The 10,980-nt window shown below is 40.2% G+C and overlaps 1 protein-coding gene across 4 annotated transcripts in view; it reads right to left on the bottom strand.

Moving 5' to 3' along the window:
* Positions 1-4,070: 4,070 nt before the first annotated feature.
* OTUD7B (OTU deubiquitinase 7B) overlaps positions 4,071-10,980 on the bottom strand; it is a 29,440-nt gene continuing 22,530 nt past the window's right edge. For all 4 annotated transcript variants that reach the window (XM_025167198.2, XM_007429073.4, XM_025167196.2 and 1 more), the window contains exons 11-12: positions 10,569-10,653; positions 4,071-9,900 (exon numbers count right to left, since the gene is read on the bottom strand). In XM_025167198.2, the coding sequence (XP_025022966.1) occupies positions 8,575-9,900; positions 10,569-10,653 (1,411 nt within the window). In that variant the 3' untranslated portion in view covers positions 4,071-8,574. The remainder of the gene's footprint in view (positions 9,901-10,568; positions 10,654-10,980) is intronic.

The following is a 10,980-nucleotide window of genomic DNA, read 5'->3' as shown; positions in this document are numbered from 1 at the left end:
GAAAGCCGTCTTCAGCATGCCTGAGCAGGGATGGTGTAATGAGGTCACCACTCCCTGGCTGGAGGGTTTTATAATATGAGAGGAGGGAAAGCACAAGGAGGATTAAATAGAGAAAAGGAATGCAAGCTGAAGCAGGGGCTGGCAGAGTGCTTGTTAAGCCTTCTTCATTTGTACTTGGCAGCCCAAAGAAATAAGAGAGACAAGGAAGCTCTTTCTTCTAGCTAGGGAGATTTATTCCTGGCTTAGAAAGCTTCTTGATTAATCATAAAAAAATACAAATAAAAACATTGCCCACCTGTAACCTCTGTCAGCAGTATAAGGTAGACCAGAAAACCAATGAACCAATGCCATGGAGGTCTAGAACTACTTTTATTGGAATGGTTATAGTGACAGAATCTTGCAAAGTCTGAAAGTGCTTCTCCCCTCCCTCACTTTATCATTATGTGAATTAGGGAAGGGCTTGTCTGAGACATTTTCTCAAATTAGTTCCTTGGAAAGGACTCAAGCCGAGCTTGTCTGATCATCGCCTTGGTAGCAGCTCTTTCTCCTGTCCTTCGAGGCCATTCTCTATGTCCTCTACATCCTCTTGGAAATAAGACCTCCATCTTCTTCCAATGTAGTTGGCCGCTCACTTATATAAAATCTTTTCTATTTTCCCTCATCAAAGCAGGAGATTGTCCAGCCCAGAGTCCTGCTTCAAGAGCTCGTTTCCTAATCAAGAGAAAAACTTTCTGATCTGCTTCTAATAGATAAATATAGCTCTTTTAATATCCTATATTAAAAAAAACATGTTAAGGAACTGATTAATATATTCAATCATAAATACATTCATAATATTTTCTTTTCCAATACTGAGCACTTAATAAAAATCATTATTGCTCCTAGCAAGGAACAAACATGTTGCTCTGGCTTTGTTCCAAACTCTCTTACGGTGACTTAGGTCCCCTCAAAACTGACTTGGAACAATTTTGTTTTATACTTTCATTACCATTTAACATAGTGTACTTGTTTATCAACTTGAGAACTTTGGAGTTAAATTTGTAGGATATTTACTTAATAAGTAAGCAAATATAGGAAAACACAAAAATGATTTAGCTTGAAAAAAGTTATTTCTTCAATTATTCCTAAACCTAGAAAATGCTACAGTAGGGCAAATGCTACTATTTATGGATCTCATAAAGCCAGGAAGTACTGTAGCTGAAAGGTGTCAGAAGAACTTTGGAATTTGGTATGGTGCACACTAAGCCAAACACAGCAGTGAAGCCCCTTTAGGTTTCCTTACCTGCTTTAGAGAAGGCAATAAATGAAGCTAATTTTAGGATATTTCCTTTTTATTCTTCCAAAGTTATTTTTCAGATTCACTAACCCAGAAGGGAAGGTGCCCTTTTGAACAATTGCTGGTATTCTTTTTCTGCCTCTCTTCCAGAAATTCTTTTCCTCCCCACTCCCCCCAGTTAAAGGACAAATTTAACTCCACAGCAAAACAAGACAAAATTTGTGCTACATGTTTTGCTTCACCAGTCTCCATACCTCAGGGCATCTTCGGTTAAGTGGAAGAGAGTTATTTTTGGAGGCCACAGTGCATGTCTTGAAAGCAGCTTATTATATGTGAATCAGACAAAGGCCTTATGGCTGAGGCAGAGCCACCGGTGACGCTTGTAGGAAAACAGGAAAAAGCTTCCCTGATGCTTCAGGTACAAAATAAGAGGCTGCAACTCTGTATGTCAAGAAGCAACCAGGCTGAAATCAAACCAGTGGATGCTGCTTGGGCTTCACCTTGCCAAGACAGATGCCAAACAGATAATAATGCTTCCATCCTGACCATAAGCCCATTGTACACCAGATTAGACCAAAGACTCACTTGTCTGGCATCCAGATACTCCTGGGCCAGCCACAAGGAGGCTGTGAGAACAGCAGCCCTCACTGCACGAACAAGCCTTTCCAGAAGAGTGTTAAAATTTACACCATTAATAAATTATGTGCTGTAGCTGGATTAAGATTTCTAGGTCCATCCAGAGTGATTAGGAATGAAACAATGCAGCTTCCTGGCCAATATTAGTTACTTTACCAGTTAGAAGAACTAGTTGACTCATTCCTCGGTTTTGCACTGAGAAAGGAAAAGCAGGCACACATCTAACTTAGGCCAAGGAAACCCTGGCTCAAGTTCCACAAAGCCTCAAGATGCCATTTGTGTGAAACAGCAGAAAGATACAGTACAAAGAATTCCGGAGAAAAGTTCTAATGCAGCATTTAGCAAAGCTGCTTGCCTGCAGCCAGGTTGGAGAATACAAGTTCCTTAGAATGCAAGTAATTTTCAGCTTGGGAAGGAATTCCTCCCCCCCCCCCCGACTAGCAGAGGCAGAGATCAAAGAGAACAGTCACTACCAATGTTTTAATTGGAACTTGAAATATACTTGAGGCACAAGGGGAAAATTTCACACACATAATTGATTCAGGACCAGCTCTGAAGCAGGAGAGCTATCTGGAATTCCCACTTTCAGAGACAATGGTGAGATGAGGACAAGAAAGCAGGTTCAGAGGTGGGGGGGAGCTTCTGCCAGGAAGCAGCCAACTGGTCAACATGTGAAGCAAAGGACAGATTAGATGAGGTTTTTGAAGGGGGCAAGACACCTGTTCTGTGTGTTTATGAGTTCTCAGTTCTATTTTGCTTCCAAATATTCAAGGTTATGCACTTTCCGTGCCTTGTAGACACCTATGTCAACCTGTAAAACTCTATGTACACTGATGGGCTCCATATAAAATTAAAGTATTTGGAAGATGAAGAATTGGGACTGGATATATGTGGAACCCAGAGGCAGAGACTGATAAAGTATCTCTTGAGAATGAGGGAGAGGCCCTTCTTTTCCCTGCCTGATTTTCCATCAGCAAGACTGCCATTTCCAATGCACCTTTGAGCCTGGCAATTAAATGTCAAAATTAACGCAGCAAACAAATCCTTGATCTTAATTGGAAGTCTGGCCCATCGCAAAACATCCTGTATGGAAGTAAGGCAGCATAACTCATATATTCCAAAAGAGGAGAAGAAAGCTTATTTGGGAGCCACTCTCAGTAGTTATAGTGAAAGAGGCGACGTTTCTTTCTCCTACATACAGACAAACAGTACAGAATTTGAGCCAGAAGCACTTGCGTTAGCAAGAGCTCTTTTAACTTCCTTACATGATGAATCATGTTTGACTTCCAACAAAGCTAATTCAACTGGCAGGGCAGCAGCTAATGTCTGCCCCTCAAAATGCACTCCCTAGGGAGGGAGGCCAAGCAGTCTCATCAAAGTAAAACCCAAAACTATTTTTCTAGCCTTCAAAAAGGTTAGAGCTACTACTCTGCTGCCCCCAAAATGCTAGTTTTGTGTACACTGCTGTTTAACCCCAATCATCGCCATCCAAAGGCACTTAATCTACTTAATCCAAGGAAAGATAACAGGTGGACCTATTGTAACCAAGTTTGTTTCTCAGTCAGGTAACACAAGACCACTCTCAGTTCTGAGAAGACAAAAGTGGAAAGGGAGATAGTTAGAAGCAAAATCAGGGATCTAGTTCACAAACTGGACATTGCCTGTATTTTTCTGTTCTTTTGGAACAATATTGCCAATAATAGCCAAATAGCCAGTGATCTATTGGCCAACAAATGCACAATGCCAAATTTTAAAAAATAGAACTTGTAGCAGGCCAAAAATGCCTTTCTGTAGTGGAATTCCAAAACTCTGGTTTTCAATATGACTTCATACATTCTATGGGGTTGCCTGGAGTCCAAAACAACTTGATGGCATATAATCAGTCAGTCAGTCAGTCAGTCACACATTCCAGGACTGAATACCGGTTCATGAGAAATCCATCCGAAGTGAACATCCTTTCTAGCTGATCACAGAAAAAGAAACAGCCTATAGTTATTTCATCCCAGATCAGCTGATTCAGAGGCATTAGTAAAACTGGGATTATGCTATACAGTAATCCAAGGCATTCCAGCCTTCATTATGGAAGGAGCTTAGGTGCTCATTTCCCCTTTCAGTCCCATAAGGAAAGGAATTTCTGGCACCATATAAAAACTGTAAGCGTTTATTGCAAAGTTCAAGAAACAGAAGAACAGCCCCACGGTGGAGCACATACATTTGCTGAGAAGTTGGAAGATGTCTGTATCTGTATTAGTAATCCTGCCTATATTTTATTTTATTTTATTTATTGCTTTTTAATTACTCTGCCTGTATTAAAGAAAGCTCTGGTAGTTAGTGATAGGTACCTTCTGCACAATATCACAGAGAGCTGATGTTTGAGTAGAAAAGAAGGGGGTAGAAGATTGATTCCTATCTGCTATAACCAAGCCTCCTAGGTAGGGAAATGCCTGATCTTCATACAGTTTTGGAAAGATTTTCAATACATAGCAGCTAATTATGTTCCTTTTATAAAAATTGACGTAGGCAACCATATGCTGTATGTTTCTTCCATATACGAAATTAATAGTTTGGTGTTCCTCCTGTTAATTGGTCATCCCAGTGCAAAAAAAACAACAACTACCAAGTGTGGATCCACAAAGATCAAATGCTCTCCATTGTTATTTTAAACCAGATCCCAATCATTCTTCATCTTCAGAAAGAGAAAAAATCCTGTTTCCAAAGTCCCTCATCAGTAGGAAATAGTCTGAAAAGCACCAGCCCACCCTCCTGCTTAAAGAACTACAGCAATACATATATACTTACTAATTTTTTAAAAAATTGTTACCTAATGACACATATAGAAGACATTTCTGGAGCAAAGTAAACAGAAATTACAACAATATATTTAAATAATTTTTTTAAAAAATAATTTTTATTGTCAACAACTGGAGAATTAATTCAGGTCACTTCTTGGACAATTAGCAGGAAAAAAAACCTCTAACAGAAAAATCTTTCTATGGAGATTCTACATGCTGGTTAAAGTTATACCCTGGACATTTTTATTTAAGGTCATTCTATTTTTGCCAAAATAAAATGAAACAAATTGAGACATAATGTCAGAATTAATCATAAAGGAAATGAAGCCAAAATGATTGGCCAATAAGGCCTTTTCTTTTGCTGTGCAAAACATTATTGTGCATAAAAATGGGAAAAAGTTATGCTGAACCTGGGAATACTTGGAACATTAAAATGATTTTTAACCATTTGAAGAGTCCCATAAATGTCTGTCAGAAGCCACAGTTACATCAGCTAATGATGCATCCTCTCACCTGTTTTGCCTCACAATCTGTGGGGGGTGTGTGTGTGGTGTGTGTGTGGGGTGTGTGTGTGTGTGTGTGTGTGTTCGTATTCCTAAGGGAAGGAAGGGAATAAACCAATTGTTAAATTTCTCAGAGTGTGCCATAAACATTTTCCTCCAGCAGAGGGAGCACGACCACAAACTTGGTACTGTATACTCTTCTCCCCCTACTTGCCTTTCTATGAAAAACTATTTAGTGTCCCTTCTAGTAAATTAAAAAAGGTGCTTGGGAAACTCATCTGCTTATATTTCTGCTCAAGAAAATTAAAAAATTAAAAAGAGGTACCATAAAATATTTCCACTGCATTCAGTTTATAGCTGCATAGGCAATGAATAAAAAGGGGAAAGTTTTATCTTTTCAATAAATAGTCTTTTTAACATTTGCTTTTTTAATGAAAAAAGGAGGCCGTTGTTTCACCATAAAGGAAACAAACAGCTGCAGTTTCAGAAAAATATAAGGAGGGTGGGGAAAGGGAAAGTCAGTGAACAACTATACTGATTCAAACTTGACCTGGTGTGCAGGAGTTAAGAAATTAGAATTCACTGTTACTAAGGCGGACAGGTTTTGGAATTAAAATTCTGGTGTTCATAGAAAAATACTTTTCAAATATACTTTTTTAAAGTGTTCACTTTTCCTTGATTTACAAAAATGCTACAATCTATGAACCCAATTGGCATAATAATTATAATATTAGTTATAATTAAAAAGTTATCAGCAACAAACTGTCAAGGTACAGTCTCAAAATTACTTGTTGGCAGTTTGGAAAAGCAGAAAAAGAAAGCACACAGATCTCTATGAAGAGGTCTTGCTGCTTGGAAAAAATGATATGGGAAGGGGAAATTCTGCATATATCTTGTCTTCCAGACAGCATGCACATTTCCAAACAAAATTTTGGAGGTGGCCATTCAGTTCAGTGAAAATGATCAAATAAAAAGTAGTCCAATGTCATTGATAGGAATTCCTGCTATACCTAAAAATCTTAAGCAACCAGCACTTCTCTGGAAGGGGAAGCAGAAAATCATAAAAGATACAACCACCATTGCTGCTGCCCTCATAAAGGCTACTTTGGGCTTAGCTACTGTATGCAGCCACAAACCAGCCCAACAAGCTCTTCCTCAGGTTATTTTTTAGCCTATTAAAGACCCCGAAATTGTTTGTAATATCAAAACTGAACACCCAAAGTTGGATTTCAAGATAGCATGAATTACAATCCCCATCCGTCCACCTTCCCTCAAATTTTAAGACTGAAATAATTCTTCTGAACACAATAGAAACATTAATGTTTTCTACCAAGAGAAATACATAGTTTTATTTTTCTTTTGCTCCTGATTTTACCCTTCTTTAAATCACCCTTATGTACATCCTGGTAAAAAAATTTATTTCATCCCATTATAGAGCTCCAAAATCAACTAATCTATAATCTTCTATAACAACATTCAGCAAGAGAGGTGGATGAGCTATCAACTATGGGTGCAAATCCATTCTGTATGTCTCAGTACCCTTTTCTGCAAACCCCGCTTCAATTTTATACCATGCAGTAGCTCCTGACAAATTTAACATAGCAATACATACATACTTTCCTCTTGATAGTGCTGCTTCCCCAAATAAAGTTATCTAGGAAAGAAACAAGAAACCATCATACTTTGTCATCAGTTTGCATTGCGCTGTTGTCCATATTAAGGCAGTGCAAGGAGCATTAAAGAAAGCCATGAGTGTTGGGATATTGTTTTATATATTAAGTACACTTGCAATTCTCTGCCCCAACCCAGCAGCGCTGGGTGGGAAATAATTGCATAGTTTTAGACTCTTAAAGGAGCCAAAACAAAAAACGGATCCACTACTCAAAATTCAGTCAAAATGTAACTGGTATGTGTGTGTGTATGTGAAATATCTGATTAGGAGGGAGTTCCCAGCCATCATAGCCATTTTCCTTATCTATCTGCTGGAAAGATATTTGCAACAGATGCTGCAGCACCAAAGGTAGGAATATTCAGGTGCTGTCAAAAAATACCAATATTTCTGAAGGCTGGAGGTGATGGGAAGTTAATGTACTGTATTAAAAACCCCCCACAAGGAACAAAGAATATTTTCTGTCTTATATTCCCCAACAAAAAGGTAGCCCTGTTTTTTTTATTTTCATATTCATTCATATTCTTTAGTATTTATCCGGTCAGAGTATAGGCTCAGAAAAAAAAGCCAGATTTTTTTCTGTTCGGAACAGAGGTAGTCTAGGGAAAAAAAATAGCTCGCACAGAAGGAAGGTTGTTCTCTGCAGATAAGAAAACGTTATATAGATGTATCTTCTGATGCTTTTAAAGTAGCTGCAGCAAAATCAGATAGCAAAGGATACTTGTTGCAATGCTGGTTACCATCTTTCATCTCTTCATTTTCAAAACTCTCTGCAGTGGCTTATTGCTCTTATTAAAGCCCCGCTGATTTCACTCCTGGTCTCCAAAATTCTACTCAATTTGGTTTGATTCCATCAAGAACAGCTTCATTTTTTCACAGTAAAAACCTCCTCTCAACACACACACACACACACACACACACACACACACAGAGTATGTGACTTGACTTTCCCACCTACCACATTCAGCTCCTGACAAGAGTTTTAAAATATATTTTTTAAAAAATAATCTCTGAAGCCCAACTTGTCTAAAGAAGCTAACGCTAGCTAGAACAGGCATGCTCAGAAGACTAGACAATCGTGGGAAAAGGTGGGTGGATTTGGAAGGAGGCAGCATCAGAAGAACAGGGAGGTAACTGAACTTTACACACTCTTCAGAATAGTTCCTTTCCAACAGAGTCTATGTTTAGTGTCAGAATACCCCAGAGACACAAAAATAGTAATAAAAAAGACATAAAACTGTTAATATAAAGAGCCTCCAAGTTTCAGGCATTAAGAAAAATCTGAACGCTAATTTTAATCCCTTTGAAATAAAAATAAAAAATATATTGGAGGGTGATCAAATAAGAAGAGGCCTTTGTCATTGTTTTTTCTCTAACCTTGGAATTCAAAATTCAAAGCTTTGGTCTAGAGGATTTGCTTGATTCAACAACTAAAGTCTTGCACAAAAATGCAACCTCCCTGAATTCTACCCCCACCTTCCAGGGAACTGTCCCCAACACATCACTGTAGCAGCCCTTGCTCTCTAATGGAGTTTTCCTCCACACTTCCCAGAAGTAAGGGCTCCCATAAGCAGCTTACCAACCCCAACTGGCCAACCCTTCTCCTTAATGAGATGGGGAACAGGGGCAGGGGTAGAGAAAATTATTGCATTCCCCATATCCCATGGGTCCAGATATGAAATGCACATCCTTGTTTCTTCAAAACCGATGTATCAGTGTCTCTTTCTCCTGTTCTTTGCGTTTCAGCTCTTCTTTGTAACAACATGAACAGAAATGTCCAGTCTCTGGATGCCCATAAAAACTGCAGTTGGGCTGTTTGCATTTGGTCTGCTGTACACTGTACAGTAGCCATGTTTTGCTCTGGTCACCCTGGGCACCTTTTGGAGAGCTGCCATCTGGCTCTGTGCATTCTTGATAGCCATTGCTGGGCAGAACTGGACAGGAAGAGCCATCACAATCCACCTCCACATAACTAGGTGGCATATCCATCTCTGTAGTACAGAAGTGTCCCACCTGCTGGGGCAGGTGAGAACGGCCCTGGGCACACTGCCTGGGCAGTGTAGCATAAGAGGGGAAAGGAGCACAGAGGCCTCCAGCAACTTGCCTTCGGCCATCTTGGTAAGTAGGAGGACAGGTGCTTTCCATGTTGCTCATCACAGAAGGTCGGGGAATGGTGAAGACTCCTGAGTGGCCAGTGGAAAAACTGGATATTTTAGTACCCACTGTGGCCAGATCTGAGCTCTGGAGACTATATGGCGACAGTACTGGATGGTCCATGGAGTTCAGCAGAGTCTCTTCTCCTTTGAGAGGACTGCCTTCTGAGTCAATCTTTTTGGCAGCTCCACCATTGCCCAATGCCACTATCTTCTTTTCGGCCTCCTTTTGTTTCTGCTCTGCAGAGTAGCGTTCCTCAGCATCCAAGAGATACCGGTGGATCATCTCCTCTTGGTATTGGTGGCGATGACTGGTCTTCAGCTGGCCGGCAAAGATGAACTTGCGCTCCCCTTGCATGGCAGCTCGGAGGATGCTCAAACTCAACTTGACATCGCTACTGTATTTGCAGTTATCAGGCTGCTTTTCTGTGGATGTCTTGGCTAAGCATGGCTTCTCAGGAGGAGCTGAAAAATCTCCAGAAGATGCCTCTTCCTTGCTGCCCTTCCTTATTTTTATGGAGCCTTTCTTTTTCTTCTCCAAGGTCTCCCCTTGTCCATTGCTCACCCCACCTTTGACTGTTCGGCTATGCATCAGCCCCCCCATATTTTTCTTTAGCTTGCTCCCCAGAGTTTTGCCAAAACTTCCAAGCTTATTGGCTACTGAGTCAGCCCGTTTCTTCTCCTTGTCCTTCTCCCGCTCCTTCTTTGGTTTCTCCTTCTCCTTCTCCTTACTACCGGTCTTGCTGCTGCTACCACTATTGCTTGCTGAGCTGCTACAAACCGACTCCTTATCCGAATCCCCAGAGTCTGCAGCTGATCGGACCTCATCTCCTGCAGAAGCAGTTGGAGATTCTGGCTGTGCAAGAGGTGCCTGGAGAAAGAAGGGAGAGAGGCAGTACCCACAGGAAAAGGCAGCTGTGCAGTATTTAAGAAAACCTTTCCACTGTCAGGGAAAGGGGAGATTGGAGTTGGCTGTTCTGTGTCATCTGCTCTACAGTCAAATGAACTATCTGTCTACGATCGGAGCACCTTTTCTTCAAAGAAAAGATACAAATGAGACAAGTAAAGTTTATAAAATTCTGGATACCATGAAGACACATGGTCTTTAGTATATAAAACTCTTTAAAACACAGCAGATTCAGTAAGTTCAAAGCCCCACATCACTGGCTCAACAAGGCACTTTTACATTAGCACAAGAAACCCTGTTTCATCCAATTCTGCTTAGCACAATTATTTCCTCTCTCCTTTGCTTGAGAATAATGGATTTAAGTTACAAAAGATTCTAGCTGAATATCTGAAAAAAACTTAAGAACTGTTTGACAGTGAAGCCAATTATTGAGAGAGGTATGTTCAAGCGGAGGCTAGGCAGCCATTAGTCGGAGATTATTTAATTTGGATTCCTGTACTGAGCAAGCGTTGGACTCAGCAGCTGAAGTCCCCCTTCCATATCTAGAATTCTATGACTCTAGGCAGAACAGGGAGAAATTTTGGAATATCCCTCCCGTTACATGGAATATGATTTCCTTAATAGTTCTTTACCTGCATTTCACAAGGCAGAGTGATCCACTTTACGTTCATGTAGCTGTGCAGCAAATGCAACTTGGCTTCCAGCGAAAGTGTCACGCTAAACAGGCAGGGCCGTGACGAAACAAAGACCAAAAACAAAATGATGCCATTGAGTTAAATCAGAGCTCCCAGTCCCTGGATCTTGCAGAAATTCCAAGTATGAAATACCATTTGAAACAAATAACATCCTGGGGAATTTATTGTAGATTTCAAAACTGGAATATTAGAATTGCTCGCCTTCTTTACTACAATTCATATTCCAAAAGACTGCCTCTATATCATCAGCACTTTTTGCCTTCACAGCCTAAACTCTGATCTCCTGCATGATTCTTTACACCTTCCATTTCCCACTATTCTTTTCCAAGACCTGCTTCTCTGAAGGTCT

This window comes from Python bivittatus, unplaced genomic scaffold (assembly GCF_059951505.1).
Source record: "Python bivittatus isolate LINGU-HERP-01145 unplaced genomic scaffold, Pbiv_v1 ctg000180_np1212, whole genome shotgun sequence".
Classification (NCBI taxonomy): Eukaryota; Metazoa; Chordata; class Lepidosauria; order Squamata; family Pythonidae; genus Python; species Python bivittatus.
The sequence above is the reverse complement of the archived record's forward strand: the minus strand, read 5'-3'. Positions and strand labels throughout refer to the sequence as shown.